Source organism: Hypanus sabinus, chromosome 7 (assembly GCF_030144855.1).
Source record: "Hypanus sabinus isolate sHypSab1 chromosome 7, sHypSab1.hap1, whole genome shotgun sequence".
NCBI classification, from domain to species: domain Eukaryota; kingdom Metazoa; phylum Chordata; class Chondrichthyes; order Myliobatiformes; family Dasyatidae; genus Hypanus; species Hypanus sabinus.
In genome coordinates this window covers 89,111,157-89,134,450 of record NC_082712.1, presented here as the reverse complement: position 1 = coordinate 89,134,450, position 23,294 = coordinate 89,111,157, and the positions used below count along the sequence as shown (strand labels likewise).

The window sequence follows — 23,294 nt, the reverse complement described above, 5'->3', positions numbered from 1 at the left end:
TATCTGATCAGCCAATCCTGTGGCAGCAAATCAATGCATAAGAGCATGCGGACATAGTCAAGAGGTTCAGTTGTTGTTCAGACCAAACATCAGAATGGGGAAGAAATGTGATCAATGTGTCTCTGACCATGGAATGATTGTTGGTGCCAGACGGGTAGATTTGAGTATCTCAGAAACTGCTGATCTCCTGGGATTTTCACACACAACAGTCTCTAGAGTTTACAGAGAATGGTGTGAAAGCAGAAAACATCCAGTGTGTAGCAGCTCTGTGGGCGAGAATGCCTTATTAATGAGAGAGGTCAGACTGCTTCAAGCTGACAGGAAGGTGACAATAACTCAAATAACAACAGGTTATGAAATTGGCGTGCAGAAGAGCATCTCTTAATGCACAGCACATCGCTTATTGAAGTGGATGGGCTACAGCAGCAGAAGACCATAAACATGCACTCAGTGGCCACTCTATGAGTTGCAGGAGATACCTAATACAGTGACCCCTGACTAGTCAAGAGTTTGCCCCTTCCCCCAGGATAGAAGCATCAGATACTCGAAGGCAGAGGTTTAGTGTGAGGGGGGAACGTTTTTAATGGAAATTTGCAAAACAAGTCTTTTCACAGAGAATGGAACATGCTGTCAGGAGAGATAGTGGAAGCAGACACAGTAGCAGCATTTAAGAGGTATTTAGACAGCCTCGCTAATCCTTTCTGGCTATGCATGGTCTCTGTCCCTCAGTGCTCTGCATATTCCTGTGCTTATCTAAGACCCTCTTACACACCTCTATCATATCTGTCTCCACCAACACCCCTGGCAGTGCTTTCTGTGTACAGCCCCCACTCTCTGCATAAAACAAACCTTGTACCGCACACCTCCTTTGAACTTAACCCCCTCACCTTATTTGCATACCATTTGGGGAGAGATGTGAGCTGTCTTTATCTTTATTTATTTAGAGACTTGGGCCCTTCCAATGAGCCTGCAGTGCCCAATTACACCCGTGTGCCCAATTAACCATCTGTGGGAGGAAACCCACGCAGTCATGGGTATAACATACAAACTCCTTACTGCCAGTGGTGAAATTGAACCTGGGTCACTGATGCTGTCACAGCATTCCACCAAACCACTTTGCCAATGTTCTACTTTGCCTTTCATAATTTTATAAATGTTTCTCCTCTTTCCCCCATAGCTTAGAACCATAGAACATTATAGCACAGAAACAGGCCTTTTGGCCCTTCTTGGCTGTGCCGAACAATTTTTCTGCCTAGCCCCACTAACCTGCAGCTGGACCATATCCCTCCATACCCCTCTCATCCGTGTACCTGTCAAGTTTTTCTTAAATGTTAAAAGTGAGCCCGCATTTACAACTTCATCTGGCAGCTCGTTCCACACTCCTACCACTCTCTGTGTGAAGAAGCCCCCCCCCATGTTCCCTTTAAACTTTTCCGCCTTCACCCTTAACCCATGTCATCTGTATTTTTTCTCCCCTAGCCTCAGTGGAAAAAGCCTGCTTGCATTCACTCTATCTATACCCATCATAATTTTATACAGCTCTTTCAAATCTCAGCTCATTCTACTTTTCTACCTCTTTCGGCCTCCCCTTAGCCCAGGCATGGGCAAACTACGGCCCGCGGGCCGTATGCGGCCCGTTAAGTTTTTTAATCCGGCCCGCAGAACTTGATGAAATTATATTAATAAACCTTGTTAACATTTTTTCCCCGCAATTCTGGCGTTTTCCCAATAGATGACGCACTCTATATACATTGACCTTTGTTGAGGTGCAGCGTATTACTCCACATTTGCGCTTTACTCTTTGTTTGGCTTGACCTATTTGTGTGAACAGGCGTTCAGCGTCATGAACATCAACAAAGCCAGGCACAGATCCAAGTTAACTGACCAACACCTCAGATCCATCCTGAGAATCGTCACAACAAAACTAAATCCAGACTTCGATGCGCTGACTAAAAAGGGAGACCAACAACAGTGTCCCACTGAAATTAAAAATAAGTTTCTTCGTTGTGTTATGTAAAAAATGCATTTGAAAATATTTTTTTCCATAAGCCTTACATGTTACATGTCATTTCTGTTAAGTGATGGACATGAGTAGTGCGCAGGTGCACGTACGTTCTCAAAATAAAAAATGCACTCCAGATCAAATAACCCGCTCCGCATACTGGCGCGCCGTCAGTGTTCTGTCTTTGTGCGGGTCGTTGTTGAGTTTTGGCATAGGGGACAATTGAATAAGAAGGAACAGGACAAGTAGACCTGCATCTCCTACCGTTTTTGAAATAAAGACAGTCAGGAGGAGAGTGATGATGATAATATCTTGAAGGATAACAGAATTTTCAGTGCTTTAAAATAATAACTGTTACTATTAAAAAAAGCTGTATTTTATTCATTTAATTTTCAGTGTTTTAAAAGTCATTTCAATAAATAGATAAATACCATGGGATTTCAAAGACAGATATTTTGTTGTAATGCATTTGTTCATTTTCAATTGAAATTAAAGCACATGTTTTCTACATATCCCATGATATTTTATTTTCTCTTATGAGGTGTATTACCAAAACACTCCGTCCATCTGCTCCTGGTCCGGCCCCCCTGTCAAATTTTAGAACCCTTTGTGGCCCACAAGTCAAAAAGTTTGCCCACCCCTGCCTTAGCCTTTACCGCTCCAGGGGAAAAAATCCCATTAACATGCCACTGTCTTAGTTGCCTCCATTACCATCCCTGCAAGTGCATTTGAGGAACCTAGCACTTTCTGTAAAAAAAAAAGTTGCCGCACATGTTAAAGTTCAAAGCACATTTATTATCAAAATATGTTTACATTATACAACCTTGAGATTCGTCTCCTTACAGGCAACCAAAAAAAAAGAAACCCAAAAAATTTTTAAAAAACTGACAAACACCCGATGTGCAGAGAGAGGGGAAAAAAAGCAATTATGCAAACAATGAAAGTAAACAAATAGCATTTAAAACAAAAGTGAGACGTCAGACACGAAGCCCAGAGCAGCCAGAGCAGACCCACAGCCTGGCCTCAATTCATTGCATATGGAGTAAATTCATGGAGCTCACAGGTATGAAGCCCCACAACTTGGAACGTCCCCCTTCTCATCTCAAAAGCATTCCCGAATTTGGGGGAAAAGATACCATCTGTCTATCCTATCTATGCTTGTCATAATTAAAAAAAAATTCTCTTCTTTCCCACAAAACGTTTCTACCTCATCCCCCCGTGACCTCTGCTTTCACCTCACCCTGAACCATCACTGTAAAACTCCTTGCCTTTCTCACTCACGTTCCATTCTTTCCCTCTCACTCCTGCAGCATTCTTCCTGCAATTGAAATTAAAATCTGCTTCACACTGAGCACAATATGAATGTCAGTAGTAAGGTTTACTGCTTTATAAACTTGTACATTAATGGCCAGAAGGAAAGCTTGGCTTTGCTCGGATGCATTCGGTAAATGGATTACGTTGTGCAAGCTTTCTGGTTAGTGAATCCTGCTGATTTTCTGTAATGCTTCCTGGGCACAATGTGGAGTAAAGTGTAAACTGACACGGTAAATTAATTTGCAATCTCAGCTTCAGATTACTCATTTAGCCTTTGGCAGTTGTGCATTTGGTAGAAGAAATAAAAGTGTAGACTATTTTCAAAATGAAGAGAAAATTCAAAACTCTGAGGTGCAAAGGGACTTAGGAGGTCTTGTGGGGGTTACCCTTAATTTGCAGGTTGAATCTGTGGTGAGGAAGGCAAATACGATGTTGGCATTCATTCTGAGAGGACTAGAAAATAAAAGCAAGGATGTAATGTTGAGGCTTTATAAAGCACTGTTGAGGCCTCACTTGGAGTATTGTGAGACATTTTGGGGAAAGAAAGAAAGGATGTGCTGATATAGGAGAGGGTTCAAAGGAGGTTTACGGAAATTATTCCGGGATTGAAGGGTTTATCATGTGAGGAGCATTTGATAGCTCTGGGCCTCTACTCACTGGAATTCCAAAGAATGAGGACAGGACCTCAGTGAAACCTATTGAATGCTGAAAGGCCTCAATACAGTGGATGTGGAGAGGATGTTTTCCACAGTGGGGAAGTCTTAAGACCAGAGGACACAGCCTCAGATAGAGGGACATCCATTTAGAACATAGATTAGAAAGAATTTCTTTAGCCAGAGAGTGGTGAATCTGAGGAATTCGTGGCCACAGGTGGCTGTGGAGGCCAAGGTATTGCATATATTTAAAGCAGAGTTTGATAGATTCCTGATAGTCAGAGCATGAAGAGATGTGGGGAGAAGGCAGGAGATTGATGCTGAGAGGGAAACGGATCAGCAATGGTGAAATGGCAGAGCATACTCAATGGGTAAATGGTCTAATTCTGGTCCAGTGTCTTGTGGTATTAAATTTGGGTTGCCAAGCAACACTGGTCATTGCAAGGGCCGCTCAATTATAAGAGCCGCTCGGAAAAAGCGGAAGGTTGTAAGCTCATTCAGCTCCATCGTGGGCACTGGCCTTCCCACCATTAGCAGTGGAATCAGGTTTGATATCACCTACATATTTCGTGAAATCTGTTGTTTTGCAGCAGCAGTACAGTGCAATACATAAAAATACAATAAATTACAATAAGAAATATGTTTTAATATATTAAATAACTAGTGCAAATAGAGAGGAAAAAGTAGTGAGGTAGTGTTCATGGACTGTTTCATTGTCTGATCAGAGGGAACGAAGATGATCCTAAAGAATTGTATGAGTGTCTTCAGTTTCTTGTGCCTCCTTTCTGATAGTGCCAATCAGAAGAGGGCATGCCCTGGATGATAAGAGTCCTTAATGATGGATGCCGCCTTATAGGGGCATTGCCTTTTGAAAATGTCCTCGACACTGTAAAGGCCTAGTACTCATGATGGAGCTGGCTAAACTTACACTATCGAGGACAATCTTCAAAAGCCAATACCTCAGTGAGTGGCATCCATCAGTAAGGGCTCCCACCACCCCTTCTCATTACTACCATTAGGGAAGAGGTACAGGAGCCTGAAGGCGCATACTGGGAATAGCTTCTTCCCCTCTGGCATTAGATTTCTGAATGATCCAGTAACACTACCTCATTATTTTGCTCTGATTTTGTACTTTTTTTTAATTTCTTGTTGTAACTTATAGTTTTATGTATTACATTGTACTGCTGCTACAAAAAAACAAATTTCATAATGTATGTCAGTGGTAATGTTTTTTTTATTGCTACAATAACTCATTCATGAGCTATTGTTGTTGCACTTATAGCCAGTGTTTATTTGTCTGTATGCTTAGCAACCTAGTAAGCCATTTTGGAGGTGGGAAATTGACCACCTTGTTGGGTCTGAAGTCACCGACTGAGTGGTAAGGATCTTGAGTTCAATGTCTGAATTGTACGTGAGAAACTGTGTTTGGGTAAGGTAGGGGTAGTGGTTCATAAACACAAGTGACTCTGGAAATCCAAAGAATACATGCAAAATTCTGGAGGAACTCAGCAGGTCATGCAGTATATTTTTGGATCATAGGCTAAAAACTGATTGAACCCCCCTCCCCACCCCCCTTCGACCTCCTAATCCCCGTTCATTTTGACAGAGCTAGAATATTAGAGTAAGATATAAACACAAAGATTCTGCAAATGCCGGAAATCCAGAGTAACATACACACAAAATGCTTTTAAAACTCAGGGTTAGGTAGCATCCATGGAGGTGAAAAACAGTCATTGTTTTAGGCTGAGATCCTTCATCAGTACTCCCTAAAGAATATTAGTGAATGAACCATTTTGATAACTGTTGAGTCGTTTGCTATCAAAGAATGTATAAATTATACAACCTTGCAATTTGTCTCCTCACAAAACAAAGAAACCCAAAAGAACCCATTTAAAAAAAGACAGTCAAGCACCCAATGTGCAGATGAAGAAATCCAATAAAAGTGAGCAAATGGCATTCAGAATGAAAGTGAGTCTCCAGACACAAAGCCCAGAGCATCTGGAGCAGACAACAGTGTCAACCTCAGTTCAGCACAGAGCCTGGTAAGCTGCCTGGAGTGCTTAGACAGAGGAGCCCAGTGCAGGCCTCAGCCTCAGGCTCAGCACAAGGCTGAGTAGATGTTGCAGAGTAGCGAGCAGAATTGGCCTGACCCGCGTCTCTGGTCATGACACCCTGCCTTTTCAATCTAGCTGGTCCGGGATTTAAATTGTCTGAAACATTGACCATTCATTTCCATAGATGCTGCCTGACCTGCTGATTTCCAGCATTTTGTATGTGTTGCTTTGTATTTCCAGCATCTGCAGAGTTTCTCATGTTCATGAACCCTCACCATGCATCTTTTGGAATATGCAAGGAAATTGGAGCACCTGGAGGAACCTCACCCGGAACTCAGATCAGTTAATGTTGGTTCTATAAGTGTTGCATTACGTTGGAACTGGCCATCAGGGGTGATGGTGGAAGCAGCTACAATAGGAGCATTCAAGAAACTTCTAGACAGGCATGTTGATATAGTGGAATGGAGGGGTATGCAAGCAGAAGGGATTAGGTCAATTTGACATCATGCTTGGCACAGATGTTGTTGGCAAAAGTCCTGTTCCTATATTGTAATGTTTCTAGTTTATTCATGGGTTGGATGTTGATTTTAGTGGAATCTGAGGCCTCTGTTGGTCAGTGGAGATGTTGGATGTTCTGACCTATCTGTCTAGATACACAAGCCAGGGTGGTACAATGTGGAGAGCAAACTGTTGCCCATGTAGCAAGCTCCCGCTCTCATTGCATATGGTGAACCCAAAGGCACGGCAGAGACCAATACGGTTTGGCACCTGCAGCATCACAGGAGTTGCCAATCAGTGTTGAACTCAGGGATTCCAGCTCTGGATTTTTTTCCCTTGGGTTTTACTCCCAAAGCTTTCCCTTTGAATGTTTTCCTTCTCCCAGATCAGCTGCCAACCACAGCTGACTAGCCCCATCTGCCTGGAGCGACTGGTTTTAAGATGCCAGTAACCCACCTTTTCCCCATTCTTCTGTCAATACAAACAGTTCCACAGCTACACATGAAGGTCAGGAGCTGGACTTGGTTGTCAGAGGCTATTTGAGGTGCACACCATTGAGAGCATTTAATAGGTAGTGGGAGCTTATCCCCATTATCACCCTTGGCTATAAAAACCTTAAGGAACCAATTTTCAGCAGATCTATTTTAGTAGCAGTAACAGCAATTATGGTCCATTGCAACTGTGGGGTTAACAAGTTGACAAATCTGGAGTCTTGTATTGATTGGACCAAATACGGATGGTGGATTTTGGCCCCTGAAAGGCACTAATGAACCAAAACGAAATTTCTCGTCACCCAAGATTAGGTTTCAACTTCTTTCTCTGCATGAGTAGTCAATATTTACACATCCAATAGCTCACCTAATGTTTGTGTTAAACCCTGTGACTTTAGTACTGCTTTCAACCAAGTTACATGTACACAACAGATTTATTTTAAACTTGTATAGTCATTAAAGGAAACTGCTGAGAGGCTCTTTGTACTGGTTGACAAGTGTCAGACTCTGAGCAGAGGCAGCAACTGTATTTCACACAAAGAGATTTTTCACTCAGGTTGAGATCAGACTTTCCTCCTCGGTTGGAGATTGCATGTGTCATTACCTGTGTGAGTAGCCCTAGATTTAAAAAGCAAATGGGGCCTGTCAGAACTTCCTGCTCAGTTTGAGATCAGATTGAATGATTTGTCAATTGGCAAAGGCCAATAAAGTCGAGTATAAGCAGAGCAACCATTGCGTGACTGGACAGAATTGGAGTGGGAAATGGAGATTTTGGCAGAAGAGGCTCTGGTGAAGGGAGGTTGACATCAAGTCCCAGAGATCATTTTTGGAGCATCCAATTTATGAGTAAAACAGTGTAGCAGTCAGAGATATGAAGGTTCCACAAGGAGGCACAGATGAGTAGTAGATGAGGTCCCCTCTCCCCCCATTCAGTGGCCTCTGAGTGTATGTTCATGGTCTTCTCCTGCTGTAGCCCATCCATTTCAAGGTTTGATGTGTTGTGCATTCAGAGATGTTCTTCTGCACTGTCATCTTCCTGTCAGCCTGAACCAGTTTGGCCATTCTCCTCTGTCATTAACAAGGCGTTTTTGCTCACAGAACTGCCGCTCATTGGATTTTGTTTTGTTTGTTTCTTGCACCATTCTCTGTAAACTCTAGATACGGTTGAGCATGAAAATCCCAGATGATCAGCAGTTTCTGAGATGCGCAAACCACCCTGTCTGGCACCGACAATTATTCCACAGTCAAAGTCACTTAGATCACATCCCTTCCCCATTCTGATGTTTGGTCTGAACAACAACTGAACCTGTTGACCATGTCTGCATGCTTTTATGCATTGAGTTGCTGCCACATGATTGGCTGATTAGATATTTGAATTAAGAGTGAGTGTACGGGTGCCGCTAATAAAGTATAAATTAAACACAATCTTTACAAGAAAGTTACAGCTTTATAAAATTCTGGTGATGCCACACTTGGAATATTATGTTCTACTCTGGTTGCCTCGTTGTAGGAAGGATGTGGAAGCTTGGGAGAGGGTGCAGAGGAGTTTTACAAAGATGCTTAAAAACAGAAATTCTGTAGATGCTGGAAATCCAAAGCAACACACAAAATTTTAGAGGAGATCAGTAGGTCAGTAGCATATATGGAAAAGAGTAAACAGTTGAAGTTTCAGGCAGGACCTTCCTTCAGGATGCTGTTTGGATTAGAGAGCATGTCTTTTGAGGAAAAAGTTGAACAGGCTTAGGCTTTGCTCTTTGGAGTGAAGGAGCACGGGAAGTGACTGAATAGAGGTGCCTTGGATTATAAGAGGCATATTGTAGGTGGGATGGATAGCCAGCACCTTTTTCCTAGGGCGGCAATGGCTAATACCGGACAACATGATCTTGATGCCCCAACCAACCAGGAATCTATCAACTTCTGCTTTGAATATACCCACAGTCTGTGGCAGAGCATTCCACAGATTCAGCTCTCTTTGGCTAAAATAAATTCCTCCTTGTTCTGTTCTAAAAGGTCACCCCTCAATTTTGAGGTTCTGCATGCTCCCCTCCAGAGGAAACATTCCAAAACTGTTGACAATACTCCAACTATGGCCAGACTAGTGTCTTATAAAGGCTCAGTATTATCTCCTTACTTTTATATTGTATTCACTTTGAAATAAATGCCAACATTGCATTTGCCTTTGTTACCACAGGCTCAACTGGTAAATTAACCTTCTGGAAGTCTTGCACAAGGACCCTTAAGTCCCTTTGCACCTCTGATGTTTAAATTTTCTCCCCATTTAGATATCATACATTTCCCAACACTGCATTCCATCTGCTACTTTTTTGCCCAGTCTTCTAATTTGTCTTAAGTCCTGATGCAATCACATTGTTTCCTCAGCACAACCTACCCCTCCACTTATCTTTGTAATGTGCAAACATCTGCAAACATTGTCACAAAGCCATCAATTTCATTATCTAACTCACTGACAAGCAATGTGAAAAGTAGCGGTCCCAATACTGATCCGTGAGGAACACCACTAGTCACTGGCAGCCAACCAGAACAGGCTCCCTTTATTCCCATTCTCTGTGTCTTGCATCAGCCATTCCTCTATCCATGCCAGTATATTTCCTGTAACACTGTAGGGTTTTATCTTGTTAAGCATGTGAGGCACCTTATCAAATGCCTTCTGAAAATCTAAGTAAATGATATCCACTGCCTCTCCTTTTTCCACCCTGCTTGTTACTTCTTCGAAGAATTCCAATAGATTGTCAGGCAAGATTCCCCTCTGCAGAAACCATGTTAACTTGAACTTATTTTATCATTAGTCTCCAAGTACCCTGAAACCTCAGCCTTAATAATCAACTTCAACAATTTCCCAGCTACTGAGGTTAGGCTAACTGGCCTGTAATTTCCTCTCTTTTGTCTTCCTCCCTTCTTAAAGAGTGGAGTGGCATTTGCAATTCTCCATACCTCTGGGACCATGCCAGGATTAAGAGATTCTTGAAAGATCATGACCAATGCATCCATTATCTCTTCAGCAACCTCTCTCAGTACTCTGGGATGTAGTCCATCTGGTCCAGGTGACTTATCTTCCTTAAGAGCTTTCAGTTTGCCTGGCACATTTTCCTTGGTAATACAATGGCACTCACTCCTGCTCCCTGACACTCACAGACTTCTGACTTGCAGCTAGTGTCTTCCACAGTAAAGTACTTATTAAGTTCATCTGCATTTCTTTATCCCCCCCCAGTACTACCTCACCAACATAATTTTCCAGTGGTCCAATATCAACTCTTGCCTCCCTTTTGTTCTCTATATAACTTTAAAACATTTTTAGTATCCTGCTTTATATTACTGGCTAGCTTGCCCTCGTATTTCATCTTCTCCCTTCTCATAGCTTTTTCAGTTGCCTTTTGTTGAATTTTAAAAACTTATCAATCATCTGACTTCCCACTCACTTTTGCCACATTATATGCCATATAACCATATAACAATTACAGCACGGAAACAGGCCACGGAAACATGCTGAACGCTTACTCTCACCTAGTCCCACTGACCCGCACTCAGCCCATAACCCTCCATTCCTTTCCTGTCCATGTACCTATCCAATTTTACTTTAAATGACAATACCAAACCTGCCTCTACCACTGGAAGCTCGTTCCACACAGCTACCACTCTCTGAGTAAAGAAATTCCCCCTCGTGTTACCCTTAAACTTTTGCCCCCCTAACTCTCAACTCATGTCCTCTTGTTTGAATCTCCCCTACTCTCAATGGAAAAAGCCTATCCACGTCAACTCTATCTATCCCCCTCATAATTTTAAATACCTCTATCAAGTCCCCCCTCAACCTTCTATGCTCCAAAGAGTAAAGACCTAACTTGTACAATCTTGCCCTGTAACTTAGTTGCTGAAACCCAGGTAACATTCTAGTAAATCTTCTCTGTACTCTCTCTATTTTGTTGATATCTTTCCTATAATTTGGTGACCAGAACTGTACACAATATGCCTTTTCCTTGGCTTTTATGCAGTCCTTAACTTCCCTTGTCAGCTGTGGTTGTTTAGCTGTGCCATTTGAGAACTACTTCTATGGGACATATATCTGTCTTGCACATGTGAAATATTCCCAGAAACTTCAGCCACCTCTTCAGTCATCCCTGCCAGTATCCCCCTCCAATCCACCAGGTAAGCTCTTTCATGCCTCTGTAATTCCCTATATTCCATTGTGATACCGCTACATGTGACTTACGTTTCTCCCTGTCAAATTGCAGTATGAATTCAATCATATTATGATCACTGCCTCCTAAGGGCTCCCTAATAAGATCTGAGTTATTACACAGCCCCCAATCTAAGATGGCCTTTTCCTCAAGTAGGCTCGAGCACAAGCTGTTATAAAAAGCCATCTCATAGGCATTCAACAAATCCTCTCTCTTACAATCTGACACCGTTCTCCATACCCCCATCTTTCTTGCATGCACTCTCTGTTCCCCCCCCCCCCCCCCATCTCTCTGTCTCTCTAAAATAAACTCACACTGTCTCACTCTATTGTACTCTCTCTTTTCTTGGTCCATGCACTCTCACATTCACTTAAAACTTCAGAATTCTGGATTGAACCCAGATCACGAGCTGTGAGGCAGTAGTTTTAGCCAGATGTCAAGACGCTTTTCTTCATCCAGTGGATTGTGACAATCACAAATCAAGCAAATAGACCTGGGAAGTGGGGGGTATTAAACTGGCAGGTAGGTAGCTGAAGTTAAGATGCAGGTCAGCTAGGTCCTCGAGCGGCTGTTCGGCCCCAGCCTAGTTGTGTGCCCATCTCCAGGAGATAACAGCCTTGGTCTGGATCTATGTCGGAGCGAGATGAGAGATTTAGCTTTGCTGTGCAGCAGTTAAGAAATTCTTACCACATCTTTCCAGCAATTATTGATCAGACAGTGATATCTCTCTCCGCCTGTGGCACTTTTCTGTCCCAGTGGGGGATTTGAAGGGAAGCAGCGAAGCTTGACAGAGATGGGAAGTATATCCTAATTGCTCCACTAGCATTGATTTCTGCATTTCATTTTAAGTTGCATTTTGGCAGAGCTTTCACAGGCTGAGCATTCAGTGTGCTCAACTTGTAGCACGGAGCCCCTGTGCTCCACCCACCACTCCTCGTCTTCTTTTGCACTTCTTTCTGGTCTTGTTCCTCCTCAGGGTCGTGGGTTTGTGCCCCTATACAAACACTCCACTGCACAGCCCAATCTGTGCTCTCAGAACAGCATCAAGCAAGCACAGTGCTGTCTTTCTAGGGCAACAGGAATCCGAAGCCCCACTCTGCCCCTTCCCTTGGTTAGAAAGCGGCTGATCCCAGCAGGAATATTGGTGAGATTCATCCAAACAAATGGCATTCTGAATCGACACAATCTGATAAGACCAAAAGACAGAGGAGAAAAATTGGGCCATTCAACCGATTCGATCATGGCTGATTTATTATCCTTGTCAACCCCATTCTTTTGTCACCTTTGTCACCCTTACTAAGCATCAACTAAGGTTTGAGCATTACCTGTGGGAGAAAAAGGATTGCTAGTGATCCTGGTTGACACTCAAAGGTTCAAAGTACATCTATTATCAAAGTATGTATGTGGTATACAACCCTAAGATTCGCCTTCCCCACAGTCAGCAACAAAATAAAGAAAAAACTTGAAACCCGTTCAAAGAAAGATATCAGACAAATTGAACAAATTGGCAACAAAAAAAAATTAGCAAAGAACGCAGAATGTAAAACATAAAATCGAAAGAGTCCATATTCAGTTCAGCTCAGTTCATTATCTGCAGGCTGCCATGATCAACATCCACCAAAACAGCAACAAAAAAGGGACAACCAGAAACATATCATAATGTGAACTACAGAGTCCAATCCACACACCATGTCGATTAAACCTTGGCAAAGACCCAGAGGTCCGGCACATCCTTCAACTGCATTGAGGGAGAGAGACCATTTGAACGCAAGGACCTTCCTTCAGGAGCAGTGACAGAGAGAGAGAGAGAGAGAGAGAGAACATCATACGCAGCCAGCTTCCTTGGGCAGCAGCAAGCAAGAGGCTGGTAGATGGCACTGAACACATGCTCACCTTCTGCACTCGCCTCAGTAATTTCAATGTTCCTTAACACTAATGGGCAAGATTGGCAAAAAATGGAATTGCTCATAGCCTCATGCCCATTTCCAGGCTTCTTGGCTCGAGGCTGCTCAAAGCCCTCTCAGAGACACCAAAGCACCAGATCGCTCAATCGGCCCGAAAACGCACCACCAAAATGTATATCACAGATTCCAAGAGCAGCAGAACCACATTTAAAAGGAAAACATGACATAAAAAAGGTGAAGGAAATAGTCCTGTGAACTGTCTGGTGCATGTTACCCTTTGTCATGTTGTTTGCTGGCATATTCTTCTTCCAGATCGCTGGATCAGGACTGTGACTGGAGAGGGGTGATGGCCAGTATAATGAGGAGATTGGGTATTAGTGAGTTAGGAGTCTGAGGTGATTGGTGCACTGGGGAGTGGTGACAAATGATAGACCAAGGAAGGGCAGGGAGTTGTTTGGCTATGGCAAGTTCTACAACAATTTAAATGCTGTGAAGAGTCTTGAAATATCTGTGATGAATAAATCTTCAGCCTCTCTTCCTCTGACCCCAGGACTTCATCTCTTCCTTTTTCCTCTATAATTCCATGGAATGCCCTCTCAATACCACACAATCCAGCAGATATCCACTCTCAACACTGTGAGGCAACATGGTAGTGTAACAGTTAACGTAACACAATTACAGTGCTAGTGTAAGACCGGGGTTAATTTGCACCACTTTGAAAAAGGAGTTTGTAATTTTACCCTGTGTGACCATGTGGGTTTCCTCTGGGTGCTTCAGTTTTCTCCTATATCCAAAAGACGGCTAGAGTTAATAATTTCTGGGCATGCTATGTTGGCACTGGAAGCACGTCAGCACTTGGCAGCACAATCCGAGCTGATTTGATTTGATGCAAAGGATATATTTCACTGCATGTTTCAATGTACATGTACTGTGCAAAAGTCTTAGGCACATACATATAGCTAGGGTGCTTAAGACATTTGCACACTACTGTGATAATTTTATGTTTTGCACTGTACTGCTGCCAAAAGAAAAGCAAATTTCATGACATAGGTGAGTGATGATAAATCTGATTCTGATATGGGTCTCTATTGCGGACTGAGAGAGGGAAGGCAGCAGGGAGAGGAGAATCATGGTTGGGAAAAGGGGGAGGGAATGGGAAGAACCAGAGGGATATTCTGTAATGATCAAAAAACCATTTTTGGATTCAAATGACCTTCCCTGGTGTCTTAGGGCTGGATGGGTCTGCACCTGTGCCACCACCTCCCTGCCCATTACCACTTCTTCCCTGCCACCTGTTCCACACCTGTCCCGCAGTGCACCACCCTTGTCATTTGCAATATCCTTTGCTCCCGCCAGATTTACAAATTCATTCTCTGCTGCATGTATGATACTGTGCAAGAGTCTTAGGCATCCTAGCTATATAGTATATGTGCTGAAGACTTTTATACAGTATCATACATGTGACAAATAAACCTAATCTTAAGTTATAACACTGTAACCTTGACTGCTAAAGCTATTCAGAACTGACTCATTCTCATGTGGCCCTCAAAAAAGTGAACAACCATTATACTGACAGATTTTAATTTTCTTCCTCACTAACTCTGGAACGCTGAAATCTATCAGTTTTCCTGCTAGGGATCAAGTAGCTTGGTGCAACAGTGTAGAGGAATTGAATGATCACGTTAAAGTAAATAGAAACTTTTGAGTAACACACACAAAATGCTGGAGTTGCTCAGCAGGTCAGATTCTTGTTCAATGCATGAAGCACTGGAGGAACTCAGCAGGTCTATTATGGAGGGAAGGGGCAGTCAACATGTAGGGTCGAGACCCTTCATTGGCACATTTATTCCTTTCCATCCATAGGTGATGCCTGACCTGACTGAGTTCCTTCAGTGTTTTGTGCGTTGTTCCTGTCTCTCCTAGATTCTTGGCCTACTTAGGAAGCCCGGTCATATTTCTTGTTAGCAAAGACATTAGGCATCCAGTGTTATTAAGAGTGAGATTCAACGGCTAGGAAGGTGGTTCTGCAAAGGTTCGTGGAGAGCGAAGAGCATGGCAAGGCACAGAGGATGTCATGGTCAGCCACTGAAGCCCCTAGATGCTAGCCCCTAGCCCCTACTTGTAGCTTTGGACCCAGACTTCCATGGCTGAGAGAGTGGAACTGCCCCAGTGCAACGGCTTTTCCACTTAAAAAAAACTCTGTACACGGGTTTCCTGTCATCATCAGATATGATAGACAACCAATCACATCAATCCATGATTGATTGTACCTACTTGGGAGTAGGTGCAGAGGAGATGTCAGGGGTAAGTTTTTTACGCAGACAGTGGTGAGCACGTGGAATGGGCTGCAGGCAACAGTGGTGGAGGTGGATATGATAGAGTCTTCTAAGAGACTTTTGGGTAGGTACACGGAGCTTAGAGAAATAGAGGGCTATGGGTAATCCTAGTAATTTCTAACGTAGGGATGTGTTCGGCACAACTTTGTGGGCCGAAGGACCTGTATTGTGCATTTCAATATTTCTAGGTTTTCTATGTTTCTATGATGAGGAGAAAGGTCTCAGCCTGAAATGTCGACTTTTTACTATTTTCTATAGATGCAGCCTGACCTGCTGAGTTCTTCCAGCATTTTGTGTGTGTTGTTTTGGATTTGCAGCATCTGCAGATTTTCTCGTGTATGATCTTTTGAGTATTTTTATTTTGTGCAAGGCTTATTCTGAACACTGAGAAATTCCAGTTACTAAGAATAAATTGCAAGGTCAATTTGTTGCTGTATAATTCAGGGGATTGGTTTGTGTTTTTTTTTGTCTTGTTCTGGCCATCTACAATTGTTACCATTTCATGCTGGCCATTTGTAAGTACCCTTGTTTTCAGTTGATGTTTCCTACCTCAAAACTCAGACTGGACAGTTATACTGAACACATCAGAAACGTGAGAGTCCACAATACAAGTCTGTTTACTTAGCTAACTTGCTGCCTGTTGCACCGCTGGTGTTTAGGGCAGCAAAGAATGTCCTCCATATCTGTCTGTCTATACTGTCAATATGGAAATATTCTTTATTGCTGGTTCCATAACAGTTTTTTTTTTACCATTCGGGGTTCTTAGCCGTGAGCTGAAAACCAGAATCTAGAGGACCAAAAGATGACTCTTAGTCTGGCCTGTTTGTCATGGTGACCCTACGAAGAGCCAAAGCATAAAGCCCTGACTCCAGCCAGTTTAGCTCTCCATGTCATGGAGGTATGCAAGCCTCCAAACCCAAACCCAAATGCAACAAGAAGGTTGTGGTCTTCTTGGAGGAATACAAGTGTATGTAGAAGCAAAAGTATGACAATACACATGTATGTGCAGCTGTATATTTTCCTGTATGTAATGTGCAGGTATGACTATCTATGCACACCTAGTTGTATGTATATGCATTTACATATATGTCCAAACAAATATGCACATAGATTTGTAATGGTTGTATGTAAGAAAGTGGGGGGGAGAAAAAGATGGATAACCTTAAGAAAAGCTTCATAAGTGATCAAAATATTGACATTTTTTGTCCAGATATGCTAGTCTGTACTTCTGCTGTGCAATTGAAGACCAAGACAATGAACTCCTGACCTTGGAGCTCATCCACCGTTACGTGGAGCTTCTAGACAAATATTTCGGCAGTGTAAGTAGTTCTGTGTCTGTTGTTCTACCGCTTGGAGTGGGTGTTACTGACTCAGTTAGCTGTATTACAGGGTCTGGTCCAAAGGGACACAGTAGAGAACATAGAACAGTAGAGCATTGATTTCAGATTCATTTTTATGTATCACATTTACATTTAAATATACAATTTAATGTGTTGTTTACAGTAACAACCAACACACCCCAGGGCGTGATGGAGGCAGCCCACAAGTGTTGCCACACATTCCAGTGCCAGCATAGTATACCTGCAGTGCTCAGCAGAACAACACAGAATACAACAAAACTACACCAACAAGACAAGCCCCATTCCTAAACATGCACACATACAGTCCTCCAACTCCACGTCAGGCTGTCTCCATCCTCCAGCCTGAAGTGAACTCGCGGAGTACAAGCCCTTCAGCCCACAATATTGTGCCTAGGGTGCCAAAGACTTTTGCACAATACTGTACTAAATTTTTTGAATTACACTGTACTGCTGTCGCAGAAATAAAACAAAGTTCATGACATTTGTGGACTGAGAGTGGGAAGGGGCAGGGAGAGGGGAGTCTTGGTTGGGAAAAGGGGGAGGGAAAGGCGAGGAAGCAAGGAGCACCAGAGACATCATTTGTAAATTCAATAGCTGTTTATATATAATGGCCATAAATCCTTTTTGAAATGGTTTAAGCTGAAAGATAACATCTATCATATTTGGTAAAAGAGCAAATGGGTAATTCGGTAACAAATCACGTATATAAAAAAAAATTCCTGACTTGTAAATATTTTAAAAGTTGTGCATTAGATATATTTATATTATTTGTTTTAGTGGGTTTTTTTCCTCTCTCAATAATAGAAATTTTTGAGTCTTTTTTTCTATGAGCTGTTAAGAGGAGTTGTGGTTCTTTTTTTATATTAGCTTAATATTATACTATATATGATTTTGACAGTGTATATTCCTTTGTTTGTACTATTATTGAAATATGTATTTGAGATAACTTCTCCTCTGACTTGTATTTATCCTTATTATTTTAAATCAAGAAAAAAGATTGAAATGGAGAAGCACCAGAGAGACATTCTGAAATAATCAATAAACTGATTGTTGATTGATCACCCTAGCAATATATATGCGCCTAAGACAGTATTGTAACCCTCCATTTTTCTTCCATCCATGTCCTATCTAAGGCTCTTAAATGTCCCTAATGTATCTGCTTCTAGCAACACCCCTGGCAGAATGTTCCATGGACCTACTACTATCTGTGTTTTTAAAATAAAACCTACCTCTGGGATGGCACAGTAACATAGTGGTTTGCACAGTGCTTTACCCTAGTTCAATTCTCACCGCTGCCTGTAAAGAGTGTGTACTTTCTCCCCATGACTGCATAGGTTTCTTCCAGGTGCTCTGGTTTCCTCTCTCAGTCCAAAGATGTCCCAGTTGATAGGTTAATTTGATCATTGTAAATTGTCCCATGATCAGGCTAGGATTTAAAAAAAAATTGGGGGATTGCTGAGCAGTGTCCAGAACAGCCTATTCCATTCTGCATCTCAATAAACAGATAAATAGATAAATAAATAATTTCCCCAGCTACTTTCCATCAATCATCTTAAAATTATGCACCCACATATTTCTGCCCTGGGGGAAAAGTCCCTGGCTGTCCACTATATCTATGCCTCTTAACATCTTGCACACCTCTATCAAGTCACCTCTCATCCTCCTTTGCTCCAAAGCGAATAGCCCTAGCTGGCTCAACCTTCCCTCATAAGATATGCTGATCCAGGCAGTTTGTGGAGTGTTAAAGAGTGTGTCGCAGAGTGGGGGTGGGAGAAATAACAAAGCATCAGAGGCATTAACCAATGAGAAACTAATATCTCATTGCCAAAATGCTTAGCCTGTCTGGGTTACAGACTGCAGTTTCTGATGGACTCTAGATCAAGATCTCTTTGGGGGGTGGGAGTGGTGGCTTTTGCTATTGCTTGCACAGTGGGAGGGTTGTGGGGAGGTGTCAGTCCTTCTGCTGGTGCAAGTTGAGGGAGGGGGAGGATCAATGTTTCTGCTGCTGCTTGTGTGTTTGAGGGAGAGGGGGCCTTTGGGATTCTTATGTTTCTATCATTCTTTGGGGTTTCTTGTTTTTGGATGGCTGTGAAGAGTAAGAATTTCAGGATGTATACTGTATACATTCTCTGATATTAAATTAACCCATTTGAGATCTGCAGGAAGAGTCATAGAGATTTACATCATGAAAACAACTCACTAAGTTTTTGCTGACCTACAATTTATGATGATCTTGCATCAATCAATTTTTACCCTCCCCACATTTTCATTGGCTTCCCCTTAAGATTCTGCTCCTCACCTACGTACCAGCGGATGATTAACAGCAGCCAGTAAACCCAGCAACCTGCACGTCATTGGGATTGGGAGGAAATTTGAGCACCTCAGGGAAACCCAAGCGATCACAGGACGGATAAACCCTTGAGTCTTAGAGACCTATGGCTCTTTGTGCAGGCTCCCATACAGATAGTTCTCAAGGTCAAGATAAAGAGCAAAAGGTAACAGATTCATGATGTCTCACTGTCACTGCTGTTGGTGGTGTAGTAACATCAGCGCCGTACTCTGGAACGGAGGTTCCCGGGTTCGAATCCAGTTGGGCCGTTACCGAGTACGCTTTCCATCCGTGCCAGGTTGAATGTTGAGCTTGCAACTCGACCTCGTAAAATAAAGAAAAAAATACTGTGAAATGTCTGTGTGAGGAGTGGCATGCCACACAGTCTTTCGTTCCGCGCCTTGTAAGGCATGAAAATGCCCGATGCTGGCCTCTCAAGCCTGAGTCGACGTCATCATCATCACTGTTACAAGCACAGTCCTTGAGTCAGATGTTGGTCTAGCGAGGTAACAGGAACCACTTTAGACAAAGTGAGGAATAAACTGTTCGTGATCATCATCATTATGTGTCATGTCATATGACATGGATGATCATGGTTTTATCCATGATTGTTATTGACAACTTTTTCTACAGAAGTGGTTTACCATTGCCTTCTTCTAGGCAGTGTCTTTCCAAGATAGGTGACCTCAGCCATTATCAATGCTCTTCAAAGATTATCTGCCTGATGTCAGTGGTCTCATAACCAGGACTTGTGATCTGCACCGGCTGCTCGTGCGACCATCCACCACCTGCTCCCATGGCTTTGCATGACCTTGACCGGGGCGGAGGGGCTAAGTAGGTGTTACACCTTGCCCAAGTGTGACTTGAAGGCTAGCGGACGGAAGGAATGCCTTACATCTTCTTTGTTAGAGATGTATCTCCACCTTGCCACCCTAAATTGGTACATGGCGATAATAAACCAGTTCACTGAGTTTTGCACGTGATGATTTCATTACAACAATGCATTGAGTAGTACAAGGGGAAAAAAAACAATAGTAGAATGCAGAATAAAGTGTTACAGTTACAGAGAATGTGCAATTCAAGCAGACAATAAGGCACAAGGCCATAATGAGATAAATTGAAGTTAAGAGTCCATTTTATCATACTAGGGGACAATTCAACAGTCTTATAACAGCTGTTGGTACGTGTTTTCAGACTTTTATACGTTCTGCCTGATGGCTGGTGATGTCATGGCATCTCCACCAGACTTCTAGGCGAGTGGTCCCAGGTTTGCATCCAGCCGGCTCCTTGCACGCTTCCCATCCACGCTGGGTTGAGCATTGAGTTAGCAACTCAGCCTCGTAAAAAACAGAAGTGCTAAAGAAACAGCAAGGTTGCCACCCGAGGTGCAGAAAGGAACAACAGCAACTGATGGAAGAGCATGTAGAAAGAGTGCAGGTGATTGGGATGTAGTCCAGTGACCATGTAGGACCCAAAATCACCTGTTTCAGAGCCATAGTTATAATGGAGGGAGTGAACTTGGGGTGTCCTGAGAGACTTCAAAGTCAACGAAACTCGGCACTGTAATATACTCTGCTTCAACGCACTGATTTATAGAATATAGAATATTACAGCACAGTACAGGCCCTTCAGCATGATGCCAACCTTTTAACCTACTCTAAGATCAATCTAACCTGTTCCTTCCTACATAGCCGGCCCTCCCTTTTATTTTTGTATCACCCCTGTACCTATCTAAAAGTTTCTTAAACATATCTGGCTCTACCTCAAATACTGTTGGGTGTTCCATGCACCTACCACTCTTGCCTCTGACGACCTCCTTCCCCTATTCTTCCCTCCAGTCACTTTAAAATTATGCCCTCTGGTATTAGCTGTTTCCACCCTGAGGAAAATATCTGAGTATCCACTCAGTCTATGCCTCTTATCATCCTGTACACCTCTATTAAGTCACCTCTCATCCTTCTTCACTCCAAAGAGAAAAGCCCTGATACACTCAGTTTTTCCTCATTAGACATGTTCTGTCATCTGGGCAGCATCCTTGTAAATATCCTCTTCACTGCTTCTGAAGCTTCCACGTCCTTCCGATAATAAGGTGACCAAAGCTGAACACAAAATTCCAAGTGTGGTCTAACCAGGGTTTGATTGAATTGCCAGGTTACCTCGCAGCTCTTGGACTTGATCCCTCGACTAATGAAGGCCAATACACCATATGCCTTCTTCACAACCCTATTAACTTGCACAGAAACTTTACGGGATCCCTTTGTTCCTCAAAACCACTAAGAATCCTGCCATTAGCCCTGCATTCTGCCTTCTAATTTGACTTTCTGAAATGAATTACTCCACCTGTCACTTCTCAGCTCAGCTCTGCATCTTGTCAATGTCCCATTGTAACCAACGACAAACTTCTACACTATCCACAATGCCACAACCTTCATGTCAACTGCAAACTTATTAACCCACCCTTCTACTTACTAATCCAAGTCATTTGTTAAAGTCACAAACAGCGGGGGTCCCTGCAGAACACCACTGAGCACCAAGCTCCAGGCAGAATACGCTCCATCTACTACCACACTCTGTCTTCTATGAGCAATCCAATTCTGTATCCACACAGCCAACTTTACCTGGATCCCATGCCTCACAACTTTCTGAATGAGCTTACTATGAGGAACCTTATCAAACACCTTATGCATCACATCTATTGTTCTGCCTTCATCAATGTGCTTCGTCACATCCTCAAAGAATTAAATCAACCTCATTAAACGTGATCTGCCCCTCATAATCCTGTCTCTGAATCTCCAATAGTTTGCCCACAACTGAAGTATGACTTGGTGGTCTATAATTCCCAAGGTTATCTTTCTTTTCTTGAATAAAGGAATACCATTTGCCTCTCTCCAATCTGCTCCTTTGGCCAGTGAAGATGCAAAGATCATTGCCAAAGCTCAGCAATCTTTTCCCTTGCTTCCCATAGTAACCTGGGGTATATCCTGTCCAGCTCCAGGAACTTTTCTATCCTAATGTGTGTGTTTTTTTTTAAAGTTCTTGCACATCCTCTTGCTTAACGTCAATATGTTCCAACATATCAGCCTACTTTATGCTGTCCTCTCAAACGTTAAGGTCCTTCTTACTGATGAATACTGAAGCAAAGTTTTCATTAAGGGCCTCCTCTACCTCCTCTAACACCAGGCACATGGTCCCTTTACTATACCCGATCAGTCCTACCCTCACTCCGTTCATCCTCCTGTTCTTCCCTAATCTAACTCATCAAGGCCATTTCATGCTCCCTTCTAGCTCTCCTAAGTCCATTCTTAAGTTCCTTCCTGGCTACCTTTTAACTCTGAAGAGTCTGCCCCATCTGATTCTTGCTTTCTAAACCTTAAGTAAGCCTTTTTCTTTTTTCTTCCTCTTGACTAGAGGTCCTGTGATCTTTTCCTGCCTCAGTGGGACAAACCTACCCAGAACCCATGCAAACGTTCCCCTAAGCAACCTCCACATTTTCTATTGTGAATTTCCCCGAGTGCATCATTTTCCATTTCATGCTCTCAAATTCAAACCTAATATATATCTCCTCCCTCCAATTTAAAAACTTCCCAATACCATCTGCTTCTATCCCTCTCCAAGGTTATAATAAGGGTCAGAGTTGTGGTTATAGTCTCCAAAATGCTCACTCACCAAGAGATCTGACGTCTAACCTGGTTCAATACCTCGCCCCAGATCCAGAATGGCCTCTCCTTTTGTCAGCTTGTCTCCATATCGTGACAGCAATCTTTCCTGGACACACATAACAAATTCTGCCCATCAAAACCTTTGCACAAAGGAGTGCCAATCAGTATTAGGGAAGTTGAAGCCTCCATAGCAACAACCCTATTATTTAAGCACCTCTCCAACATCTGCCTCTCGATATGCTCTACAGTTCCTCTGCTGCCGTTGTGGGGTCTAGAGAACACTCCCAATAGAGTGATTTCTTCCTTCCTGCTTCTGACTCAGTAGGCAATCCCTCCACAATGTCCTTCCTTTCTGAGTTAGCAACACTACCCCCCATATCTTTCACCCCCTCCCTGTCCCTTTTTGAAGCATCTAAACCCCAGAACATCCAGAAGCCATACTTGACCATGTGACAGCCAAGTCTCAGTAATGGCCAGAGCATCATAGTTCTATGTACTTT

The 23,294-nt window shown here is 42.8% G+C and overlaps 1 protein-coding gene across 2 annotated transcripts in view; it reads left to right on the top strand.

Moving 5' to 3' along the window:
* Nucleotides 1–23,294, top strand: part of LOC132396966 (AP-1 complex subunit sigma-1A) — a 104,958-nt gene that overhangs the window by 67,600 nt on the left and 14,064 nt on the right. For both annotated transcript variants that reach the window (XM_059975130.1, XM_059975131.1), the window contains exon 3: nt 16,656–16,764. In XM_059975130.1, coding sequence (XP_059831113.1) covers nt 16,656–16,764 — 109 coding nt within the window. The remainder of the gene's footprint in view (nt 1–16,655; nt 16,765–23,294) is intronic.